Raw genomic sequence first — 26,193 nt, 5'->3', positions numbered from 1 at the left:
CTTCTCAAGAACTTCTACCGGTTGTCACTCACGTAGCCTTCACGTTATACTTTTCTAACTGGACCTTCTCCTTCAGCCCGTCTACCCACCATTTATACATAAACATCCTGTTGTCTTAGTTCCTCACTACTATATCCACCTCTCCTTTGTCCCTCTTGTCTATTGAAAACCAAAGTCACCATATTCATCTCCGTCCCTCCAACACCACCTACTTCACAGAAATCTGGTTTCTTCTACCCACTCCACCAAAACCGTCCCCAGCAGGGTCTTCAGTGGCGGTGTCATTAAATCCAATGGCCGTTTCCGGGCTGTGGTACACTGGCCTCTGTTCACTGTAAACCCCTCTGCTGCACCCTCTGCTATCCATACGGCTCACACCCGACAGATTTTCCCACCTCTGTGATCCCTCTTGAACTGCCAGGAAGGGTTTGTTTGTCTTCCTTACCCTCTGCTGGTTCCCAGCTCACTCTAGTCCTCTGTATCTTTCACTTTCCACAACATTCCACGGGTGAGCTCTTCCACATCGCTGTTTTGTTGTGCCGATGACCCCCAAGTCCTTACCTCCAGTCCAGACCTTTCCTCTGGGCTTCACACTCTTGGCTATCCCAAGGGAACTTCAGACTTACCACCTCCAAAATTTATCTTTTCCAGAAAGCCTGCTTTGACTTTTACCCATCTTTTCTTGTGTTCTTCTGTCACTGGATGGCATCAAGTGCTGCCTCAAGCCAGGTATCCAGGCAATACCTTAGATTCCTCCCTCTCCTCCCCACCCAGTTGTGAGTCGGGTTCCCTAGGAAACAGACTCTGAGACTTCTGTGCAGGTGGTCTGGGGGTACGTGGGTACCTGCAGAAACAGCACCCGTGAAGGCTGAGTGAGGAAGGATGGGGTGAGGGAATTAGTTCATGGTGGCCTGATGAGCCCTTGACCTGAAACGGCCCTTCAAAACTGTCCCACACTCAGGCAAGGGGGAGCCCCATACCTCCCAGTTAATCTGTCGCTGGATATGGCAGACTGCTCTCAGGAGAGGGTGTGAGCTTAGGTGAGGTGGCTCTCTTTGCTGAGGGTAATTCCTGTGGAGGGACTAGGCTGAGGGCCATCAGCCATTAAAACTCCCAGGCTCTGGCGGAGCACGTGCCTAATTCTAAAGAGAGAACTGAGGAACCACACCACAGGACTCACTACATGTCTCACACTCGCTAGTCACCGAGTGTTTTACCTATATCTGCATTTTAATTTTCAAATCAGATCCCACCTCCCTCACACGACTCTTTAGTATCCAAAAAAGTATCTGAGAGTCTGAACACATCAGGCCCTATGGCAAGGACAAAGTGATGGGTCAAATAGACACCACTCCAGCTTTCAAGATGCTTACAATCTAGTTGGGAAGTAAATAATCAAGTATCAGTTCAGTTCAGTCACTCAATCGTGTCTGACTTTGCGACCCCATGGACTGTAGCACACCAGGCTTCCCTATCCATCATCAACCCCTAGGGCTTGCTCAAACTCATGTCCATTGAATCAGAGATGCTATCCAACCTTATCTGTCATCCCCTTCTCGCCATCCAACCATCATCCCCTTCTGCTCCTGCCTTCAATCTTTCTCAGCATCAGGGTCTTTTCAAGTGAGTCAGGTGGCCAAAGTATTGGCGTTTCAGCTTCAGCATCAGTCCTTCCAATGAATATTCAGGACTGATTTCCTTTAGGATGGACTGGTTGGATCTCCTTGAGGTCCAAGGGACTCTCAAGAGTCTTCTCCAACACCGCAGTTCAAAAACATCAATTCTTCGGCACTCAGCTTTCTTTATCGTCCGACTCTAACATCCATACATGACTACTTGAAAAACCATCGCTTTGACTAGATGGACCTTTGTTGGCAAAGTAATGTCTCTGCTTTTTAATATGCATATATACGAAGAGCTGACTCACTGGAAAAGACTCTGATGCTGGGAGGGATTGGGGGCAAGAGGAGAAGGGGACGACAGAGGATGAGATAGCTGGATGGCATCACTGACTCGATGGACATGAGTCTGAGTGAACTCCGGGAGTTGGTGATGGACAGGGAGGCCTGGCGTGCTGCGATTCATGGGGTCGCAAAGAGTCAGACATGACTGAGCGACTGATCTGATCTGATCTGACCTGATATACTTTAAAACTTTAAGTGTTCTAAAGAAAAGCTAAAAGTACAGAATGCTATGAGATCTTATAACAAGGGAGGCTTGCCCAGCCTGGGAGTGGAGTGGAGGCAGGGAAAGCTTCCCAGAAGAAGTGTCATTTGAATCAGAATCTGAAAGATGAATGGGCATTACCAGGCTGGTGCTTGGTTGTTGGTATGGGTTGGGTGGGAGAGATGAGGACCAGTGTGGAAACTGCCTATGCAAAGGTCCTGAGACAGGTGGAACAAGATGCTGGAGGACCCGAAAGAAGAGCAGCATATCTCAGCATGTCTAGAATTCAGAAACTGAGGGGGAAGAGCAGTAAAAGATGACCCGAAGTGGCAGGCAGGAGCCAGGTCCTACAAAGCCAAGTGGGTCTTTTTCCTTAAAAGTAATGAAAGCCACTGAACAATTATAATCTTTATGTAATACAAATGGTATACCTTAGGCAGGCAGCATATTCAACTATCCCCAATCAATGCAGATAAAATGGATCATATAGATAAAGTTAAAACCTAAATTCTGCTAATCTGAAGTGCTGAGGGCAAAAAAGAAAAAGTTTGTTAATGCAGATACTATCATTACAATAGCCTACTTCTTTACCTCTAATGGCTACTTGTGGTTCCTCTGAAAAATAACACCTAGCTGCTACTGACTGCTTACTTAACGTCAATGTTAAGTGCTCTGCATAAATTACCTCACTTAATAAAACACTTTTACAAAGTGGGACAATTTAGAAAGTCAGATATAGAGAATGCAGCACACCCAAGTTCTCACAGTCAGGATGTAAATGGCAGAGTAGGACATGAAGCCAGATGTCCAATTACAAAGCTAAAGCTCTTGACTGCTGCACTGAACACCCCACTTAAGCTTTGGGAAACACCTAACTGCACCTGACTTTGAATATTTTCCCCAATCCCCAAAACTTCCTCCCATCATACCTGCTCATGAGGCTCAGACCCCTTTTGTAAATCAGGGTTAACTTACTCCAGGTCAGGTTTCGAACACACACACCCTTAGATACCACACAACAAACCACAGGCTACCTTTTGAAGGCCACTCCTAGAACCAGAGCACTTTCTCCTAGTGATCCCACCCGATCCTCATTTATTCTCCCTTTACCAGCCCATGACTTTGCTGCCACGATCTTCTGGCAGGTAAACCTACCAGTTTTAACAAATACTTGCTAGAGGAATGCAAGCTTATCAGAATATAAGCACATGAAAATGAAGCAAATCTATTACAATCTCCTCTAAAATTTTATGATTGTTTATCATCCTATTTGTGATTTTTATGTTAAAGCTTGCCCTCTATCTCTAATCAAAAGTGGGTATGTTCCAACTTGCAGGTTTATAAACACTTGTGAAAATGTCCACTAGATGTCAGCCTTGAGCTACAACAGGTTTCCTGGGATGCAACCAAGGACTATAAAGGAGAGACCACGGAACCGAAAGTGTTGGAAGAATGACTTTCTTTTGCAGTCTGAACTAAGGAACTTTAGTGAGATTCTTCTATGAACACAGTGGTTTGATTTTTCAACGAGTATAAACAGATCAATAAATTACATCATGTCACATGCTCAACAAGTTCTAACATGCGCCCCCTTGTTCAAAGTAAAAATCCAACTCCTTACCACGGCCAATAAACACTCTTCCATCCTTATCCACTTTAGCCACACTGTCCCCTGAACACACCTGAGACTCTTTTCCCAGAAATTCTTGCATTAGACTCAGGACCCTGACTGTGGCCACCTTCTCAGAGAGGCCTTCCTGGCCACCCTTTGACCCAGCACCCACCTGGCACCACCCCACCCTCTTACCCTGACCAATTTTTTCTGTAACACTTTTTCCCTGCCTAACATGGAACAACAGACTGGTTCCAGGTAGGAAAAGGAGTACGTCAAGGCTGTATATTGTCACCCTGCTTATTTAACTTATATGTAGAGTACATCATGAGAAACCCTGGGCTGGAAGAAGCGCAAGCTGGAATCAAGATGCCGGCAGAAATATCAATAATCTCAGATATGCAGATGACACCACCCTTATGGCAGAAAGTGAAGAGGAACTAAAGAGCCTCTTGATGAAAGTGAAAAAGAAGAGTGAAAAAGTTGGCTTAAAGCTCAACATTCAGAAAACGAAGATCATGGCATCCAGTCCCATCACTTCATGGCAAACAGATGGGCAAACAGTGGAAAAACAGTGTCAGACTTAATTTTGGGGGGCTCCAAAGTCACTGCAGATGGTGATTGCAGCCATGAAATTAAAAGACGATTACTCCTTGGAAGGAAAGTTATGACCAACCTAGATAGCATATTCAAAAGCAGAGACATTTTGCCAACAAAGGTCCGTCTAGTCAAGGCTATGGTTTTTCCAGTGGTCATGTATGGATGTGAGAGTTGGACTGTGAAGAAAGCTGAGCGCCAAAGAATTGATGCTTTTGAACTGTGGTGTTGCAGAAGACTCTTGAGAGTCCCTTGGACTGCAAGGAGATCCAGCCAGTCCATTCTAAAGGAGATCAGTCCTGGGTGTTCATTGGAAGGACTGATGCTGAAGCTGAAATTCCAATACTTTGGCCACCTCATGCGAATAGTTGACTCATTGGAAAAGACTCTGATGCTGGCAGGGATTGGAGGCAGGAGGAGAAGGGGACGACAGAGGATGAGATGGCTGGATGGCATCACCAATTCGATGGACATGAGTTTGGGTGAACTCCAGGAGCTGGTGATGGACAGGGAGGCCTGGCTTACTGCGGTTCATGGGGTCACGAAGAGTTGGACACGACTGAGCGACTGAACTGAACTGAACATATTATGTGTACTTACTGTTAGTCTCTCTCTGGAATGTTAGTTTAGCTCTCTTTGAAAGCAGCACCTTTTTGTCTTGTTCACTGCTTTTTTCCCCAGGGAAAAGGTACCGGGCTTTTAAGAGCTGCTCAATAAATAGTAACAACCTTAGTTCAAAAATATTCAGAAAAGATGTCATACTTAAAAGATTCACTTGTTTTCATTCAATAATTACTTACTAAACACCTGATACAAAGAAGGCACTGAATTATAGGAGGTGCAATATAAGACATCTTATTGTTGAGAAATACAGTCTTTTGCCCTTAAAACTCATAAAATCCCAGTAAGAATGCATGCACAGTATTTTAAGAGGCTTTACAAAAAGAAGAGCATGAATATGACAATCATGGCTGCACACGGCTGCACACTGTTAAAAACTATGGGATAACAAAAGTATGATGCATGCATTTATCTCTAGGCACTTCATTTACTACCCTGCCTCCAAACAGAAGACCGACTGTTCCATTCTTAAACCTACTGAACATGTTTCTGCATAGTAGGAGCCGTTCCTTGTGGAAATCCCCTGCATTCCAAATGCATTTATTTTGCTTTGTCCTCAAATGACAATGGAGACCACCCAGTTACCCTTATTCCTCAACGTGCACTATTTCAAGGTGTTCCTGGCTTTGATCTTTAATTTACAGCTGAGAGTTGGTTTTTTGCCCAGAAGACACATGACTAATTTCATGATATCCACATCCGTTCTCCCCATTCCTATATCATATGCCCCTGGGGTGGGAGGGGGGATGCAATGATCATTGCCTCTTCTGCACAAAATTTTGAGTCAAGAAAAATAACCCACCATAAGCATATGGGGCCCCTATCAAACCACATAAGTAAATCCAGCCTCCTTTGGTATCTAACCAATTACTCTCTTTACAGCTCCTTTTCCCTCACAGATGCTGTTACTCTGGAAAGGAAAGATAAAAGACAGATTTAAGCAGATTATCACTGGAAGATGATTATTTAAGAATATAGGAGAGTAACTTGTAAATCTTAAGTGATTTAACTCTCCAACACAGGTCTGCCAGTAATGTTGCTGATTTTTTTACACGAGAAAGATGTATGAGCTTCAGGCAGAGACTATTTGGGTGCAGTCTCCCTGTGCATCTACAACCTATGGTCTCATTGAATGTTTTCTCTCTTCTTGAAGAAAATTTAATTCTATTTCTTAACAACTGACAAGCGTATCAATGTTTCCCTCTGAAATCTCCTCCACTGCTTTGAACTACAGCCAAGCACATTCCATGCCTAATTCTGCTAATTTATTTCTTCTCCTTACAGGAACTTTCCAAATAAATGTACTAATATAACTGAAAGGTACTAATACAATTAAAGTGAAAGACTCATTTCAATAGATTTTATTTTACCCTGAAACATACCTACATAACCAGTTTGAGAATTTAAAGTTTATTCAGATAAAAAATGTAATGAGACCTTGATAATTTATATTAGCCTATGGAGAAGGCAATGGCACCCCACTCCAGTACTTTTGCCTGGCAAATCCCATGGACGGAGGAGCCTGGTAGGCTGCAGTCCATGGGGTCGCTAAGAGTCGGACACGACTGAAGTGACTTAGCAGCAGCATGAGATTTTAAGGATAACCTGGCTGCTTTACAATATTCTGTTGTAGGCAAACTTTAGCCATTAAGTAATAACCTTAATAGACTAACTGCAAGAAACTGAACCAAACCCTCCAGACTGCAGTGCTCATTATAGTTCGATTAAGCTAAGAACAGTATTTAGTGTTTCTCTTAAAGTGAATTGTATCAGGGAGGTTTGGAAACCACTGTTTGAAAAGAGGATTCTTGCCCCTACAATATTTAACTTATATGCAGAGGACATCATGAGAAATGCTGGGCTGGAGGAAGCACAAGCTGGAATCAAGATTGCCAGGAGAAACATCAATAACCTCAGATATGCAGATGACACCACCCTTATGGAAGAAAGTGAAGAACCAAAGAGCCTTTTGATGAAAGTGAAAGAGGAGAGTGAAAAAGTTGGCTTAAAACTCAACATTCAGAAAACTAAGATCATGGCATCCAGTCCCATCTCTTCATGGAAAATAGATGGGGAAACGGTAAGGGACTTTATTTTGGGGGCTCCAAAATCACTGCAGATGGTGACTGCAGCCATGAAATTAAAAGACACTTGCTCCTTGGGAGAAAAGTTATGACCAACCTAGACAGCATATTTTAAAAGCACAGACATAACTTTGTCAACAAAGGTCCGTCTAGTCAAAGCTTTGGTTTTTCCACTAGTCATGTAAGGATGTGAGAGATGGACTATAAAGAAAGCTGAGCACCAAAGAATTGATGCTTTTGAACTGTGGTGTTGGAGAAGACTCTTGAGAGTCCCTTGGGCTGCAAGGAGATCAAACCAGTCCATCCTAAAGGAAATCAGTCCTGAATATTCATTGGAAGGACTGGTGCTCAAGCTGAAACTCCAGTACTTTGGCCACCTCATGTGAAGAACTGACTCACTGGAAAAGACCCTGACACTGGGAAAGACTGAAGGTGAGAGAAGGGGACGACAGAGGGTGAGATGGTTGGATAGCATCACCGACTCCATAATGGACATGAGTTTGAGTAAACCGCAGGAGTTGGTGATGGACAGGGAGGCCTGGTGTGCTGCAGTCCATGGGGCCTCAAAGTCAGACACAACTGAGTGAACGAACTGAACTGAATTGACAAAGATATTAATAATAGAGTGATCAGGAGAAACTTATTCTTGAAATGAGAACACACGAAGAACTGTTTAGAAGAATGGCTTAACTTACATTTTAGGTAACTTCTGCACCCCTTTCTTTCTTGAATGATCTTTATCCACTGTTTCTTTCAAACTGCCAGAGTTTTCTCATGAAAACCCACAATTTCATTTACCTGTGCTTCATCTAAGTGTGTTTCTCTAGTCCTCTCCTCTGGGCTGGGATCTGTAATCTCCTACTTGCCTGGCCTCCATGTGGTCTTCACTGAGCATCAGCACTTCAGAAGCAGTAGCTACCTCCCCTGGGATAGGTTTAACTCTGCACATTGGGCCTCAACAGCACAAACCAGGCTACAGCTTCAAAGTGGACCCTTTGTGCTGGTGTGGTGGGTTTTCTGGGCCAAAAGTCTCTGCCTCCCATCTCCTAACAACCTGCCCACCTGAGCCCGGTGACTCAGGGTGGGGGCCAAAAGGCTCTCCATCCCCTGCTCGCCTTGGCTGAGTATGTGAGGCTGGCCTATGGACTTCACTGCTAGCTGATAAAACAGACCCTGCTTCCGCACCACAAACCTTGCTCTCCTTACTGCCACACAGAGTATGCAGGTCCTCGGGGACACAGAAGGATCTCTCTCCTGTCTCAGGTCTAAGCCACATTCTCCAACAGAGTTTACCAGATGCTCTACATTCAGGGGATGTATTGGAATCCACCCACCCAGCAACAGGGTGACACCTTGCTCCATTTTACTGGTGATCCTTATATGAACTTTTCCATCAGTCAAAACCTTGGAAGAGAAGAAAAATGCGTTGCATCAAAGCCCATGTTGAACCCCTAATACATTTGTGATGCCATGACTCAGATAAAATGTGTAAGACACCAAGGGATGAGATATGAAACCAAAGCATGCAGGGTGAGATTGAGACTCTTACTGCAAACCATGGCAGCCGAATAGCTACATGAACTTGAGCAACTGGCCTTGACCAAGGTACCAGGTCCTAGCAGCGTTTACTTAACAATACCAAGCACAACTTTAGCTAGAATTCTTGGGTGCCAAACAACAACTGAAATTAGAAAGAAGAGAAACAAACCAAAAACAACCATTTTAAGATCAAGGGTAGCTTTTCTTTGGACCACACAATGAGCAGGCAAAAATCTGGCCCTGGCCCTGATCAAAGATGTTGATGACAGAGCTCTCACGATGGCCTTAGATCTGAAAGGCAATGTTGCTTCCCAAAGACTTTTCAGTCCTGGTGGAGAGGGCAAGCAGTTGCAAGAACAAGGAAAGGATCATTCCAAATTAGGCCTTCTTCAAGCATGAGTGAGACACACAATGGCTAAGCCAGACAGACCTCCAGGGTGGGAGCTTCTGGATTATACACACGGCTCGTCTTTCACAGGCTATGCCAGGGATGAGCAACAAAGGCTGTCAGAGCAGAGAGTAACAGGGGCATCACGGGACTGCCTATCTCAGAGCTCCCCAGATGGAATCAGTATTTCCCACCTCAGGGAATGGCAGGACCACTCACCCAAGTCAAAAACCTGGCTCCCCATCACAACCCACATCTAAGTGTATCCCATTCAGAGCTCTGTTAATGCTTGAGGGCAGGTGCTACTCTCACCTGAAAAAAATGCAAGGGCCCCAGTAACTGGTCTCCCTGCCCCTGGTATGTTAACAGAATATCCTTCCACAAGCATCAGTCATGGCACTACCATGGCTTAAAATCTCACTGGCTTTCTATGGCCTCTGATGTAAAACCCAAAACACCTTCATACCACCTCTCTAGCAGCATCTTGCCTTGAATTCTATTATTTAGCTGAATCTCGACTGGTCTTCGAATGCCAAGTGATGCATCATTTTCTCCAGCTTTCCCTGAAATGTCCTCCCCAGCCTGTGAGCTTCCTCTATGCTCCCATCATTCTTTTTTAAATCTGAGGCTCCAATCACACAACAATGATGCTGGATTCCATGTCTATCTTCTTCACCAGGAAAAAGCTCCTGAGGTACAGGGAGTCCATCTCTGGATTCATGATACCAAATGACTGCAGCCATGAAATTAAAAAGACGCTTGTTCCTTGGGAAAAAAGCTATGACAAACCTAGACAGTGTATGAAAAAGCAGAGACATCACTTTGCCAACAAAAGTTCATATAGTCAAAGCTATGGTTTTTCCAGCAGTCATGTACAGATGAAGAAGTAGGACCATAAAGAATGCTGAGCACTGAAAAACTGATGCTTTCAAACTGTTGAAAGAAGATTCTGAAAGAGTCCCTTGGACAGCAAGGAGACCAAACCAGTCAATCCTAAAGGAAAGCAACCCTGAATATTCACTGGAAGGACTGATGGCTGAAGCTGAAGCTGTAACACTTTGGCTACCTGATGTGAAGAGCTGACTCACTGTAAAAGACCCTCATGCTGGGAAACACTGAAGGCAGAAGGGGATGACAGAGGATGAGATGGTTGGATGGCATCACTGACTCAATGGACATGCTGCTGCTACTGCTAAGTTGCTTCAGTCGTGTCCAACTCTGTGCGACCCCATGGACAGCAGCCCACCAGGCTCCTCCGTCCCTGGGATTCTCCAGGCAAGAATTACTGGAGTGGGTTGCCATTTCCTTCTCCAATGCATGCATGCATGCTAAGTCGCTTTGGCTGTGTCTGACTCTGTGCGACCCCACAGACGGCAGCCCACCAGGCTCCCCTGTCCACAGGATTCTCTAGGCAAGAACAGTGGAGTGGGCTGCCGTTTCCTTCTCCGCAATGGACATGTCTGACCAAACTCAGGGAAATGGTGAAAGACAGGGGAGACTGGTGTGCTGCAGTCCTTGGAGTCCCAAAGAATTGGACACAACTTAGCAACTGAACAACAATGATGGCTAGCACAGTCACACAAATGAACTCAAATACAACGATAAGTTGTTTTTATTTAACAGTCTCGTAGAAACAGTGAGGCTGAGAAAAGGGCTGAGAAAGGGGAGGGGTGGGGGAGCAGAGGGGTTAAGGACTGTGTTCTATTCACCTTTGAATCCTCTGTGCCTCACACAGAATCTGGCAGATCAAAGGTGCTATGTATATTGGATATATGGAGTAAATAATCATGCCCTTCCTAAGGGATGGGAGGTAACCATGAAAAGCTACAAGTAGGACATGGATGGACATTATCACTGAACCTGAAACTCATCTTCCAGGCCAAAAGGGAAATGAACAGCATGAGCAAAGGCATCAAGAGGCAGGGCAGTCTAGGAGAGCCCTTGACCAGCACAGTTAATTTAGAGAAGATACCCAAAGTAAATTCAAAGTCTGAGGATATTCTGACACTCTTCTGTCCTCTCGGGGATCCTCGGCCATCCTAAGAGATGCGCCCAAAGAGCTAGCTAGCCTCCATCTCCTATCCACCCGTGAAATTCACTGAAGGACTCGGACTTGCTAAGGACAGCTGTAAATCCTCAGAAATCACAACACTCAGAAGTGGCCACAAGAATGACACACAAAACTCAGCACTCAGGCTTCTTCATTTTTCATTCACTACAGACGAGATTAACTAGCATGCCCCCAATTTCAACAGAACTCAAGATGAGACCACAGTGGTCATTTCCCCTGGTCTTGACTCAGATAGGGCAGAGAAACTATCTGGGGATTGGAACTTAAAACATTTTTCAGTTCAGTTCAGTCGCTGAGTTGTGTCCGACTCTTTGCGACCCCATGAATCACAGCACGCCAGGCCTCCCTGTCCATCACCAACTCCCGGAGTTCACTCAAACTCACGTCCATCGAGTCAGTGATGTCATTAGTAGGGTTCAATAAAAGCTGTAGAAAACATGTCTCATAAGAAAAACAGCCCCAGTAATTTCATGCAAGGGGAATTACAAAGTTCACAGTGATTCTGTGAAATATTTTACATAACATGGCCTGCTCTCCAGATGAATCACAATGAATTTGACTGCTCTGAACCAAACCCTTTTATGTACATGGAAGGTAAAGAATAAAGTCAAAGTGAAAATACTGTAGTTTAGTTTGTATTTTAAATTTATGGAAAACTTGCTCAAGGGAGCTTACACACACCACACATACATGCTCAGCAGGCTGAATTATCATGCTCCTCTTACCGCTTTTTCTCACTGGGCCTTTTCTACTAAACTCTAAGCTAGACCCAGGCCATGCAGACCCTGAGACAAAAGCCTCTGGATCCATCTCACGCAGGAGACAGAGCTGCACTCCCCTCCTCTCTTCCGTCTATTCTGTAGAAAAGCCTGAGAGAGGGCTCCAGGCCCCGAGTATCTGTGGATGATGCATTGTTCTTCCCCACAGAAAGAAAAGGGGATACATCCTGCCAATGATTTTATTTCAATCAGTTCAGTTCAGTTCAGTCGCTCAGTCGTGTCCGACTCTTTGCAACCCCATGAACCGCAGCAGGCCAGGCCTCCCTGTCCATCACCAACTCCCGGAGTTCACTCAAACTCATGTCCATCGAGTCGGTGATGCCATCCAACCATCTCATCCTCTGTCATCCCCTTCTCCTCCTGCCCCCAATCTTTCCCAGCATCAGGGTCTTTTCAAATGAGTCCACTATTCTCATCAAGTGGCCAAAGTATTGGAGTTTCAGCTTCAACATCAGTCCTTCCAATGAACACCCAGGAATGATCTCCTTTAGGATGGACTGGTTGGATCTCCTTGCAGTACAAGGGACTCTCAAGAGTCTTCTCCAACACCACAGCTCAAAAGCATCAATTGTTCGACGCTCAGCTTTCCTTATAGTCCAACTCTCACATCCATACATGACTACTGGAAAAACCATAGCCTTGACCAGACGGACCTTTGTTGACAAAGTAATGTCTCTACTTTTTAGTATGCTGTCTACGTTGGTCATAACTTTTCTTCCAAGGAGTAAGCGTCTTTTAATTTCATGGCTGCAATCACAATAAACGGTTCAAAATCTAACAAAAATTTCAAAAACACAGAAGAGTACAATAAGCACAAAATCTGTTCTGTGTTGTCTGAAACTTTAAGAAGAGAAAATGCTGATAATTATTCCTTGCATTAAATGAAGATATTTGATTTTGCAGTCTATATAATAAACAGACATTCTTTGTGTCAAGAGAACACAGTAAAAGAAAAAATGATGAATATGGAATTGAGGAATGCTCTAAACATGGGAGGAGAAGTTCAGAGACAGAAGGAACACAGAGGGGAAAATCCTAGTACCAAACAAGCAGTGTAAAGTACGATGAATCAGACTTCCCTGGTGGTCCAGTGGTTAGGAATCTGCCTGCCGATGCAGGGGACACGGGTTTGATTCCTGGTCTGGGAAGATCGCACATGCCATGGAGCGACTAAGCCTGTGCACAACTACTGAGCCCATGTGCCTGAAGCCCGTGCTCTGCAGCAGGAGAAGCCACACAATGAGAAGACTGCACACCACAGCTAGAGAGTAGTAGCCCCCACTTGGCACAACCAGAGAAAGCCGGTAGATCAAGGAGGACCTAGCACAGCCTAAAATAAATGTAAAAAGTTACAATGAACCTCTGGGAACATGGAAATTGTTCAAAGTCCACCATGATGAAGAGCTGACCAGGCTACAATGTCTTCTACGTCAACATTCAGACGGACCTATGTGGGCAACATTCCATTAACATGTAAAGCCTGGTTATAAAGTGAGTCAGTAAGCAAAAGGACTTGACAGAAATTACTTGACAGTGGTATCTGCAAAAAAATAAAAAAGTTCAGTTGATGTTTACTCTCCATACCGTACTGATGTGCTCAGTCATGGCCAACTCTCTGTGACCCCATGGACGGCAGCCCACCAGGCTTCTCTGTCCATGGAATTTTCCAGGCACGAATACTGGAGTGGGTTGCCACTTCCTTCTCCATTACTCTGCATGGTGCCAGAAAAAACAGCCTATAACTTCTTTACATTCTGCTTAACCTAGAAACATATCTATCATAAGCAGGGTTACTATATCAAATTCATGCCATATTGTTTGCTTTCATTATCAGCAAAAATATTTACAAATAGGACAATGACATCAAACTTTGTATTATCTTTTTAAATTCAAATTTATTATGGCTTTAAGGAAATATTTGATTAGGCATCCAAGCTTTTGCTAAACCATAACATTTTAAAAATTATTCCTTTTGAAGTATTGTTCAAAGCTGTATACACTTTATAAAAAGATAATGAGAGGAACAATTCACTATTTTATGTATTCACGCACAGTGAAGAGGAAATGATACTGAATCAAACTCCCAAACCCAAACAGCTGGATAACCCAGTTAAATATTTTAAAGCTGATTTGTGTGTGTGTGTGTACAATTTTTAGTTACTACCAGAGCATCTAAAACTGATCTGAAAGCTAACTGTTGTCCAAAACTCTTCAAATTCTCAAATCCCATAATTCCATTTCTTCCCTTTCTCAAATCAAAAGATTTAAACATACATAATTGAAGAACCAGTATGATCATTTTTCTCTTTAACAATAATATCTACTTCTGGATCAGCTACTTAGCTGATCAGTTAGATTTACAGCTAACTGACAGGTAGAATCTGGCTTCCTCCCAAAGCAGCTGTGATGAACTCCCTGAACACTGTTTTAGACAGGTAGACTTTGAGGGGTTCACTCCGGAAATCAGAAACATTTGAGGTCTTTTAAAAACACTGTACAAGGTCTGGCTTTAGAGAGGCCTCTTGAAGGTACAGCCACAGTTGCAGAGTTCATGATGCTCAAACATGCTGTTCTAGTCCACCAGAGATTTGTGCAGAAGATAATCAGAGAAGAATTTTCCAGGAAATGTTTTAAGACCCAATTCAAACCCAAGATCTGGGTTTAGTCTCTGATGAAAAAGATGTCACCCAAACCTTTATTTTTTCATTCCTGATTCTGTGAAAAGAAAAACCAACTTTAGTGTCTGTCCCACGTAGGTCCTTACTGCTTGAAGCTCAGGGCTTTTTCAGAAGATGTAAGTATTTCGATTCTGTTTTTGAGGAACCGGTGGGGTTTCTTTTCTCTGGAAATGGTTCTTGCTCCCCCCAGAATGTGTAATATTTCATTAATCTTCACAGCAGTCCTCTGGGGTGGGCAGGACAGGTGAACTCTCTTCATTTCAGTGACCAGACGATTAGCAGACGACTTGCCGAGTGGCTTGCTACATGCAAGGCTCTGATGCCGGAACCGAGTGCTCGAGTCCAGCACTTCCATGTTTTTATGCAAAGGCATCAAAAAGGGGTGTGACTGCTAATTTACTAACAAATCTATTGATTTGAACAGATAAAATCCACACATGAGTTATTCCCCTTGTATTAATCTAGACCAAAATCAAGAGTTGACTTGCAAATCATGGCCACAAATTTGCCCTTCATTTGTTGTAGACTAGACAAACACCTAATTGGCCCTCACTAGGAAACTATTTTTTTTGATGGGCAAGAGAAATGAACTTAAAAATCCACAGCTGCCGTGAGAGTGACCTAAGAGAGAAAGCTGATAGAATCAAATAAGCCCTGGGGGAGGAGAGAAAAAAAAAGTTCTCCGGGGGAGGGGAAAAAAAAAGAATTCCCCAGGAAGTTACAAGGAAATATATATTAATAACTTACTATCTTGAATATTTTAAACCTAAAAATGAAACAAGCATATCATTTATGTTTTCCTATATGGCATGTACATGTAAATGACTATACTAATTAAACTAAGATTGTATGATTAACGAGACTTACAATTATAATATACTTAATTCTTCTTTATAATTACTGCTTTAAATCTAGCAAAAGAGATTCATCATCCTCTACTCTCACCTGGGGTTTAAAAGTAACTTTTAGAGGCTCAGGGGTCGAGACCTCCCCACCTTCTTGGGGAGGATGCGTGGCACTGGCCTCCTCAGGGTCTGTTTCACTGAGCGCCTCGGGGTAGAGCTCACTGATGGGGCCTAGAGCCTCGCCCCTGGCAATGATGTCCACCCCCATCTCCCTGACCTCTTCTGGACCCTCAGCCACTGCTCGGTCTTTGGTTTTCCGAAGGCTACGCATCTTAAAAGCTTCCCTTGAGGGAGCTGCATTGGAAATAGATTTCTTAAACCTCTCCCCTGACTGCTTCAGTCTCTCCCCTGACTGTCTCAATCTCTCCCCTGACTGCCTCAGCCGCTCTCTCCTCTCTGGGGTCACTATTCTAGTCCTAATTCTGTTCACTTTCTTGTCAAAATTCTGCCGCGTCTTCTGCATGTTTTCTTTGGAAAATGCCTTTTTGATGTTATCAATGCGCTCCTTGCCTGACTTTTTTAGCCTGGCAGACCTGCTCTCTTCAACAAAATATTCTTCATCCGAAGACAGATCAACTGGGGTATCAAAGATTTCGTCCACCTCCTCTGGACTCTCAGTCAAGCTTCTGTCTTTCACGACAGACAGGGACGTCGGACACTGAACCTCCTCCTGAAGGAGAGAGAAAGCAAGCTTGTTAGCCATGGGTTCTTGGACCTTCCCACACCTTTTTAATCTCCTCCACAGTGCGCTTGCTGCTACCTGGGGAGCTGGCCAAGCATGCAATGTCTGAGGGCACTAAGGCTGTAACCAAGTATACCAGCTCCAAGTAAATATAATATGCCTAGCCGCTGTTAACGGAGAAGGCAATGGCACCCCACTCCAGTACTCTTGCCTGGAAAATCCCATGGACGGAGGGCCTGGTGGGCTGTAGTCCATGGGGTCACGAAGAGTCGGACACGACTGAGTGACTTCACTTTCACAGGTTGTTTATCCTCCACCCGCTCCTTAAATGCTGGTGTTTCTCAAGGTTTCTTTTTCTTCATCTCCCAAGCTCACCCTGAGCAACATTATCCACTGCTCTACCTTCAAATCCAATGGCAAGCAGACTCAACAAATCTTCCCTTCACCTCTCCCCTTCCCCTAAGACGAAGACTCATTTATTTCTAACTGGCAGGCAGACTTCTTCACCTAGATGTAACACAGGCACCTCTAACTTAACTTATCCAAAAATCAAGGCTCAGCCATCACCCTTTCCTGGACCTCTCAGCACTAATACCTCCAGGTGTCACCCAGAGAGAAACCTCAGAATCACCATCCCAAATATTCCCTGCTCTCATCTGACAGGTCACCAAGCGCTGTCGGTAACACTGCTTACCGACTAATAATTCCTCTGTTCCCTCCTCCTTCCTCCTTGCCTCTACCAATGTCTTAATTCAGGCCCTGTAATCTCAGCCCTGAACTTATGAAAAACCTTCACCACAATATCACCTAAGTATTTCCTGTGAAATGGTCCTAAAACATACATCTGATCACATCCTTCCTCTACTTTAAAACATTTGGGAGCTCATCAATACTCAAAGGACAGAGAGTTCAAATTCTGTAGTATAATTAGATGGCTCTTTGGTTTGAACTACGCCTGCTTTCCCGGTCCTCCAGTCCAGTCCAGCCATACAAACACCCTGAGCGCCTCCAGCACTCATCCCTCCACGCCTTCCTATACGTGGTTTTTGCTACCTTAATTAAATACCTTTAAATGCTCTTTTCAACTTGGTGAACAAAATCTTTGAGTCAAACATGCCCAACCTCCCCAAGAGACCAATTCTGTCTCCAATTTATACCCAAATGACACAAAAGTACTTGTTGTTGTTCACTCAATAAGTCGTGTCCGACTCTTTGTGACCCCATGGACTGCAGCATGCCAGGATTCCCTGTACTTCACTATCTCTCAGAGTTTGCTCAGATTCATGTGCATTAAGTCAGTGATGCCATCCAACCATCCTCTACTTACAATATTTTTCACAGTCTGAATTGAACTGGAGCTCTACTCATTTGTGTATGTCTCCCTGGGGCCTTCACTAAATAATAGGCTCCATGAAAGCCAAGCTGTATCTTATTTATGATTTATGCTCCACATCTATCAGAGTGCCTTGCACATGGAAGGTATGCTCAACAAATGACTGCTGGAACAGAGAGACACATGCCTTCATTCAACAATTGTTACTAAGCACCCACAATGTACCAGTCAATATTCTAGGCACTGAGAACCTCCTGTGAGTAAAACAGTAAAAGAACCTGTACTCTCAGAAAGAGAAATAAACAAGTTATCTATATAGTATGTTGGGTGGTAATAAATGTTAAGGTGAAAAATAAAATGGGGAGTGGGGATACATACTTTAAATGCTCTTTTAAAAGGGGAGGATGCTCGGAAAGGTCTCACTAAGAAGGTGACATCCAAGCCTAGACCTGAAGGTAATGCATATCCCAGGGAGGAAAGCAGAAAGCAAAGAAGGCATCGTGACTGAAGCAGAATGATCAAGGGTCAAGAGAAGGACAGAAGGTAAGAGAGGGAGCGAGAGGGCCAGTGCACGTAAGGCTCTGTAGCCAATAATGATTGTGGCTCTTATTCCGGATATGATAGGAAGCCTTCTAGTTCTGGGGAAAACAGTAACATGATTTGACTCATGCTGTAAAAGGGTCACCCTGTTGAAATGAGGCAGTCGAGGGTAATGAGAAGCAGGGAGAGCAGGTAGAGACCACTGAGCTCAATCAGGTGAGAGGCGGTCAAGGTGCTGGCAGAGGCGGTGGTGAGAAGTGGTCTGATTCCAGATCCACTGTGAAGGCAGGAGTCAATGGGATCCACTGCTAGACTGAGATGTGGAGACGTCAAGGGTGATGATTCTCAAGTCCAGGGCCTGAGCAAATGAAGGACATATTTGCATTTCACTAAGATTGGGAAGACAGTGGGAGGCAGAGACTGGAGGGGAAGGATACTGACTAAGGTGCTGAGAATGCCGACTTTGAGATGCCCACTGTGCATCCATGCAGAGATGACGAGTAGGCAGTTGAATATATAAGTCTGGAATCCAGGAGATGTCTGGACTAGAGATTTATCTCTCTAGGAGTCATTAACATAAAGATGAAACTAAAAATCATGACCAGTTCAAACAGACAACCAAGAGATTGAGTGGGTCTACACTTCATTACTCAAAACTCCCTGAAACCAAAGTACCTTTTAAAAATCAGAATATTTCAGATTTGGGAAAATAATATATAACATTCCCAGTGAGATCTTGCAAAGAAAAAAAAATATGAACATTCACTCCAGGGTGGCATAAAGAATACAAATAGCCTCATGCTACTGGAGGTTGGGTTTTGCCTTCAAATGAGTTCAGGTCAAGTTAGGCCTTGCTGCCAAATAAGTTACAAAAAATTTATTTTTAGAAATTTTTGAATTTTGGTGTTATAGACAGATAAATGGATTTTGGACCTAAAGATAAGAAGGAAGAGATGAGAAAGAATCAAAATGGAAAAATAGCAGCCAGTGAGGCAGGAGGAAAACCAAGAGAGAGGGACGCCCCCAGAAGCCCAGGGGAAAGAAGCTTTAAGAAGAAACGGAGACCACAAATGTGCAAAAGAGAAGAAGAGAGGGAGGGAATAACTATGTCAATGTGTCAAAGGGTAAGGATAAGAACTGGATTGAACTGGCAGACACTAGTAACCTTGAGAATGAGCCCAAAAACACAGCTGCTACAGGACCTCAATTCACTATTTACTGGTTATTTTTAAAACTAAACCAGAAAAACTTTAAAGATCATGAGATTTCTAACTGAACCCATGTATTTTTTAAAAGAAACTATGCTCCCAGGCCTCCCTGGGGGTCCAGTGGTTAAGAATCCACCGTGTAACGCAGGGGACACATGTCTTTGGGAAGCAAAGGCATGTGGTTAGTTCGACTCCTGGTCCACAACTAAGTCCACGCATCACAACTACTCAGCCCACGCTCCAGAGCCCACAGTTGCGAATACCAAGCCCGTGTGTGACAACTACTGAAGCCCACAAACACTAGAGCCTGTGCTCCGCAACAGGAGAAGCCACCTTGTAGCGTAATACAACTACAGATTAGCCCCCGCTCGCCACAACTCAAGAAAGCCCTGTGCAGCAACGAAGACCTACCACAGACAAAAAATGAATATATCTAAAACAAACAAACAAAATAAATGTGCCCTTACTTTGAGATCCAGATTAAATACGTTCAACCAAAAAAATTTACTATGTAAGAAATACATTCATATACATTCCAAGACCTATCAGCCTGATAGTCAAGGAGGTATCCCCAGAACTTTATTTCTTTGGATACTTACTTAAAATTTAATTATTTGGCTATAGGATTGGACAGTCTAGGAGCTTAAAAAAAAAGTCAGGGTGGATAACTGACAGCTCTCTGATGAATCAGTTAGAAGCTGCAACTTTATTCCTCTCTTTTCCTGACCACCTGCTACAGGGAGCAGCTTCAGCGGCCCTGCGTGTGTGGGTGTAGACTGAGGAGGTATTAGAAACGGAGCTGAAGAATCATTACTGTTCGGTGAGAAAAACCTTCACAATCCTGCTGTAAAGGCATCAGATCTGGCTCAGGAATCACAAACCCTCCTTCAAGTGCACAACAAACTCTACAAAATCAAGCTTAACAACAAAACAAAACAGAGGTGAATCAGAGAAAGAACCTGTTAAGTGAATCTATTTGTTGTAATGCCTATGCTTCAGAGATAATCATGAGTTAGTGGTGAATTCACTAAAATAATAATTGAAAACAATTAGGGTTGAATTATAGTTGATTTCCAAGTATAATTATTATGCATCTTTTCATGTGAAATTCTAGGTAAGAAGATGAGTTTTGTAACAAAACAAGTACTATAAATCAGAGTATAGTGGCCATGATTATCAAAGTAATATAGGTAGGAGAAGTCTGAATATTTACAAGTCTGGAACTTATCATTAGGGAAAGGCCTAATACCTCATTTGGGAAGCAAAGGCATGTGGTTAGTAAGCAAAATTGTTAGAAGGTATGATAATCCTCCTTCCTCGCCTTCATGGTGAGAAGGTCACCAAGGTGAAAGCATGTTCAAAAAGAAATCATAATTGTATGACACAGAACAGATACTTTTTTCCAAAGCCAATGTCCAGGATTAGGTAAAAGCTCCACTGTACACAACTGTGGGAGATAAAGTACCAATAAAGTCTGCCACCAAAAGATATATCCAGGGATATCTTTTTGAGGAAAAACTCAAATGGAAAGGTAAGCCTGTTACAGCTAAATTACTCAGCTTCAAGTTAATTTTAGTAGAAGGCACAGTCTCAATAAAGCCGTGTGTGTGTGTATATATGTATATATACACATATATATACATATATTAACTATGAGAATACATTTTAAGAATTTTGGGAATTCTCTGGTGGTCTAGTGGTTAAGATTTGGCTCTTTCACTGCCATGGCACAGATTCAGTGCCTGGTCAGGGAACTGAGATCCCACAAGTGGAGCAGCCAAAAAAAATTATAAGAATTTTAACTGCTACGAAGAACCATGTGAATGCTGTATTCTTTATTTCAACATCTAAGAATCCCCATATCCACTGGTAGTTGCCTGTATCTTTTCTTTACAAGCACTCCCAACTGCATGAGATAGTCACTGCTTATTGACAAAGGGCTGCTTACTCTGCACAACTTAATTTCATAGACTCTTCACAACATTATGCCTCTTAGTTGCTTTTTCATACCATCCTTTATTCATTCTAATAACTACTGGGGCTCAAAGAAAAGAAAAAAAAATAGCAAGTTTCTGGGAATAAACAGGTTATAGAAACAACTTTTTAAAAGAAGAATTGTATATCAACAGACACACAAGAGACAATTAGGACTTTTCAGAAACTCCTGTTTTATTAAGCCACTGAACTCCTTATTGCCAAATTCAGACTTAAAGTGAAGAAAGTAGGGAAAACCACTAGACCATTCAGGTAGGACCTATATCAAATTGCTTATGATTATACAGTGGGAGTGAGAAATAGATTTAAGGGACTAGATCTGATAGAGTGCCTGATGAACTATGGACGGAGGTTCGTGACAATGTACAGGAGACAGGGATCAGACCATCCCCATGGAAAAGAAACGCAAAAAAAGCAAAATGGCTGTCTGGGGAGGCCTTACAAATAGCTGTGAAAAGAAGACAAGTGAAAAGCAAAGGAGAAAAGGAAAGATATAAGCATCTGAATGCAGAGTTCCAAAGAATAGCAAGGAGAGATAAGAAAGCCTTCCTCAGCGATCAATGCAAAGAAATAGAAGAAAACAACAGAATGGGAAAGACTAGAGAACACTTCAAGAAAATTAGATACCAAGGGAACATTTCATGCAAAGATGGGCTCAATAAAGGACAGAAATGGTATGGACCTAACAGAAGCAGAAGATATTAAGAAGAGGTGGCAAGAATACACAGAAGAACTGTACAAAAAAGAGCTTCACGACCCAGATAATCACGATGGTGTGATCACTCACCTAGAGCCAGACATCCTGGAACATGAAGTCAAGTGGGCCTTAGGAAGCATCACCATGAACAAAGCTAGTGGAGGTGATGGAATTCCAGTTGAGCTATTTCAAATCCTAAAGGATGATGCTGTGAAAGTGCTGCACTCAATATGCCAGCAAATTTGGAAAACTCAGCAGGGGCCACAGGACTGGAAAAGGTCAGTTTTCATTCCAATCCCAAAGAAAGGCAATGCCAAAGAATGCTCAAACTACCACACAAGTGCACTCATCTCACACGCTAGTAAAGTAATGCTCAAAATTCTCCAAGCCAGGCTTCAGCAATACATGAACCTTCCAGATGTTCAAGCTGGTTTTAGAAAAGGCAGAGGAACCAGAGATCAAATTGCCAACATTTGCTGGATCGTGGAAAAAGGGAAAGAGTTCCAGAAAAACATCTATTTCTGCTTTATTGACTATGCCAAAGCCTTTGACTTTCTGGATCACAATAAACTGTGGAAAGTTCTGAAAGAGATGGGAATACCAGACCACCTGACCGGTCTCTTGAGAAACGTATATGCAGGTCAGCAACAGTTAGAACTGGACATGGAACAACAGACTGGTTCCAAATAGGAAAAGGAGTTCGTCAAGGCTGTATATTGTCACCCTGATTATTTAACTTATATGAGAAACATCATGAGAAACACTGGACTGGAAGAAGCACAAGCTGGAATCAAGATTGCCGGGAGAAATATCAATAACCTCAGATATGCAGATGACACCACCCTTATGGAAGAAAGTGAAGAGGAACTAAAAAGCCTCTTGATGAAAGTGAAAGAGGAGAGTGAAAAAGTTGGTTTAAAGCTCAACATTCAGAAAACTAAGATCATGGCATCTGATCCCATTACTTCATGGGAAATAGATGCAGAAACAGTGGAAACAGTGTCAGACTTTATTTTTCTAGGCTCCAAAATCACTGCAGATGGTGACTGCAGCCATGAAATTAAAAGACACTTACTTCTTGGAAGGAAAGTTATGACCAACCTAGATAGCATATTCAAAAGCAGAGACATTATTTTGCCAACAAAGGTCCATCTATCTAGTCAAGGCTATGGTTTTTCCAGCGGTCATGTATAGATGTGAGAGTTGGACTGTGAAGAAGGCTGAGCACCGAAGAATTGATGCTTTTGAACTGTGGTGTTGGAGAAGACTCTTGAGAGTCCCTTGGACTGCAAGGAGATCCAACCAGTCCATCTTAAAGGAGATCAGCCCTGGGTGTTCATTGGAAGGACTGATGCTAAAGCTGAAACTCCAATACTTTGGCCACCTCATGAGAAGAGTTGACTCACTGGAAAAGACTCCGATGCTGGGAGGGATTGGGGGCAGGAGGAGAAGGGGCCGACAGAGGATGAGATGGCTGGATGGCATCACTTACTCGATGGACATGAGTTTGGGTGAACTCCGGGAGCTGGTGATAGACAGGGAGGCCTGGTGTGCTACAATTCATGGGGTCGCAAAGAGTCGGACACAACTGAGCAACTAAACTGAACTGAAACCTTGATTGTTACCTGGTCTACTCTTCACAGAAAGGTTCTCAGAAGAAATTCTGGATACCAAGAATGTTTCCTGGCATGCCCCAGGCAAGTGAGATATACTCATGACTGTTAATGCCCTTGGAAAAATGAATTCAAGAATGAAGACTATATTCTCGTACTAAATCTACACCCATTACATACACTGACAAAGGCTTCCGACAGTAAGATAACAGGTGTGTGTGTGTGTGTTTTCCCAAAAAATGTCTGGAGAAGGACTTTCAGGGACTTGGGGCAGGGGCGGTGGCAGGGGAAGAAATGGCAAAGCCCTTCAGATGGCATAGTCCAACCTGCCTACCTCTGAAATCAGCAACCTTCTCTTTTCATTCTTTCTCCTAAATAACCAACAGGCTCTTCACAACAAATCCAAAATACCACTTACTATTCCAGTGTAACCTTATCAGTAAACAGTGGGCTACAAAGAACTGACTAAAGTGTAAAGAATCCCCTGGGGCATTAATGGCCCACATTCCTGGTATCTTACAAATACCCGCCTACATAATCCAACTGTGTTCCTATTTCAATTTGTTTCATTCTTCTAGGCTTTTCCCCTATGCATATGGGCATCCATCCATTTAAAAAATACAGCATGATAACACTACATATATGCACCAGTGAACATCCCCACACACATTCCTGATTTTATGCATACAATAAGCATGTTGATGTGAAATTTTGAAGCCAAAAGGTTTGTGAATTTTTAAGGTTCTTAACACATACTACCAAAACCACCCTCCAGAAATGTACCAATTAATATTCTACTAGCAGAAAATGAAAGTGCTTGTTATTTCCTATTCTTAAACTCAGAATATGTTTCAGTAACTGTAAATATTTAAGTAGGTGAAAGTGGAATTTTGCTCATTTATTTGGTCCTCTGTGAACTGACTGATAATGACTTTCCAATTTTTCTACCATCGGAGTTCAAGCTTTTCCCTTTTGATCTGTAACAGTTTTAAAACATATAATAGGTTTTAGGCATTTGCCATGGATGCATTCCTATTTCAAAAAACATGAGGGTCAAGTGCAGATAAGACAGGAAGATAGGAACTTACTAGCTCAATACACAATGCCACATAGAAACTACCATATAAAATCAGCTAAGAGACATTATAATCAAATATAAGGAATTACTTAAGTGACTCCTACGCTTGTATAACTATAAGAAAAAACAGAACTGTCTGATTGTTCATCAAGAAATACTGTTTTGCTTATAACTGTGACTTACACATTATTATAATACAAAAATTCAATAGACAAATTAATTTCTGCAAAGTTTACATTTTACTGTTTAGGGCTTTCCAGGCTCTCCATAGCAAGGGAAAGAACCACACTATGGGGCTACAGGTCCTCAGTTTCTTTTTTTTTTTCCTTCCATACAACAAAGAGGTGTTTTAAACTGGAGGCTTCTTAGCTATCTTCTAGTTCTAACCTTCTCAAAGGCTATGAGAGGGCACCATGCTAATATGGCTAATATCCCAAAAGCGGATTACCAATATTAAGTTTCAAAGGCAAGAAATAGACTCAGCTATGATCCACAGTTCATATTACATGGAATGGTTGAGAAGCTCAAAACACTGACATGCTAGTATACCAGTTAACAGAGAAATGGCTTTATCCTGAGATCCCTGCTGATACAGAACTCCACCACACACATGTATACAACAGTCACCACGTGACACTGGACTCGGATAGGACATGCTGGCCATTAAAGGCTGCAAAAGACCACAGTCGTTGAGTTAAACACACAGCTTACCTGGAATATGACCACACGGAATTTGTTTTTCTTCATTATTTCTTCTTGCTTAGCTTCAACTTTTTTAACGTGAGTTTGCTGCTTCTCCACCCGGGCCTTCACGTCTTTAATGTGAGCACTGACCTTTCGGGTTTTCTCAAACAACTTGTTAATGACATAGCCTGTGTTGCTGTGTGACTGTGAAAACTTGAGCAGGTCAATCTGGACGGACTTGATGGCATTCTCCATCACCCTGTGTCTCTCCTCTATCCTCTTCTGGCTGGCCTGCACACTGTCCACGATGGCAGCGACTTTGTCCAGCACAGTCACAATGGTGAGAGCGGCATCTTGGTCTTCATCTTCTGTCACATTCGACAGGCGATTCTGGTGCATTTTATCAGCATTTGAAGCCGACCCATTATGCTCCATTTTAATTATTTCTCAGTGAAAGATGTCTTACCACAATCAATTCTGGCACCGAGAGCAAAAAGTTAGCTTGATAACAGGCAAGAGGGTTGCTTAAAGGGTTGGAAGCCCCACCCCTGGAGGCTGGTCAAGTATTTGTAACTACAAATACCCATACATGACTGTTCTGCAATATGAACCCTCGCAAAGCACTGGATGCTGTTCCAAACATGCTTACTGACTGACTAAGGGGCTCAAATAAGACTGTGTGGGTAGAAGAGGGAAGCTTTTTAAAAAGAAAAGTTCCCTAAAGCCACCGTGTTACTAATATTAAGCCTAGAAGCCAAATAACTAAATAAGCAAACTTTAAGTGATGGGTGAAGCCTTTTGCCTTTAGACAATTTCAAGCATTATTTATAAAAAGCAAATGGGAATTTTGAACAGAAATCTGTTTTTTCCATTAATCTCACATTAAATGCACTGATATATCAATATCAAAGAATGCAATAAAT

General features: G+C 42.9%; 1 protein-coding gene across 1 annotated transcript; it reads right to left on the bottom strand.

The window, feature by feature from the left end:
• Nucleotides 1-13,726: 13,726 nt before the first annotated feature.
• Nucleotides 13,727-26,169, bottom strand: CAVIN4 (caveolae associated protein 4). The gene is made up of 2 exons (XM_027550394.1): nucleotides 25,298-26,169; nucleotides 13,727-16,110 (listed from the first exon to the last, which is right to left on the bottom strand). Exons 1-2 carry the CDS (start codon nucleotides 25,703-25,705, stop codon nucleotides 15,433-15,435), a joined length of 1,086 nt encoding a protein of 361 aa, XP_027406195.1. The 5' UTR covers nucleotides 25,706-26,169; the 3' UTR covers nucleotides 13,727-15,432.
• Between the last annotated feature and the right edge of the window lie 24 nt (nucleotides 26,170-26,193).

The sequence above is a fragment of the Bos indicus x Bos taurus genome, chromosome 8, assembly GCF_003369695.1.
Source record: "Bos indicus x Bos taurus breed Angus x Brahman F1 hybrid chromosome 8, Bos_hybrid_MaternalHap_v2.0, whole genome shotgun sequence".
In the NCBI taxonomy this organism is placed as follows: domain Eukaryota; kingdom Metazoa; phylum Chordata; class Mammalia; order Artiodactyla; family Bovidae; genus Bos; species Bos indicus x Bos taurus.
The sequence above is the reverse complement of the archived record's forward strand: the minus strand, read 5'-3'. Positions and strand labels throughout refer to the sequence as shown.

Bases quoted from the DNA above. Each gene is read 5' to 3' on its own strand.
- CAVIN4 (XM_027550394.1), bottom strand. From the start codon at position 25,705: ATGGAGCATAATGGGTCGGCTTCAAATGCTGATAAAATGCACCAGAAT. The intron at 16,111-25,297 runs GTAAGCTGTGTG...TCTCTCCTTCAG, and splicing joins TCCGTGTGGTCATATTCCAG to GAGGAGGTTCAGTGTCCGAC.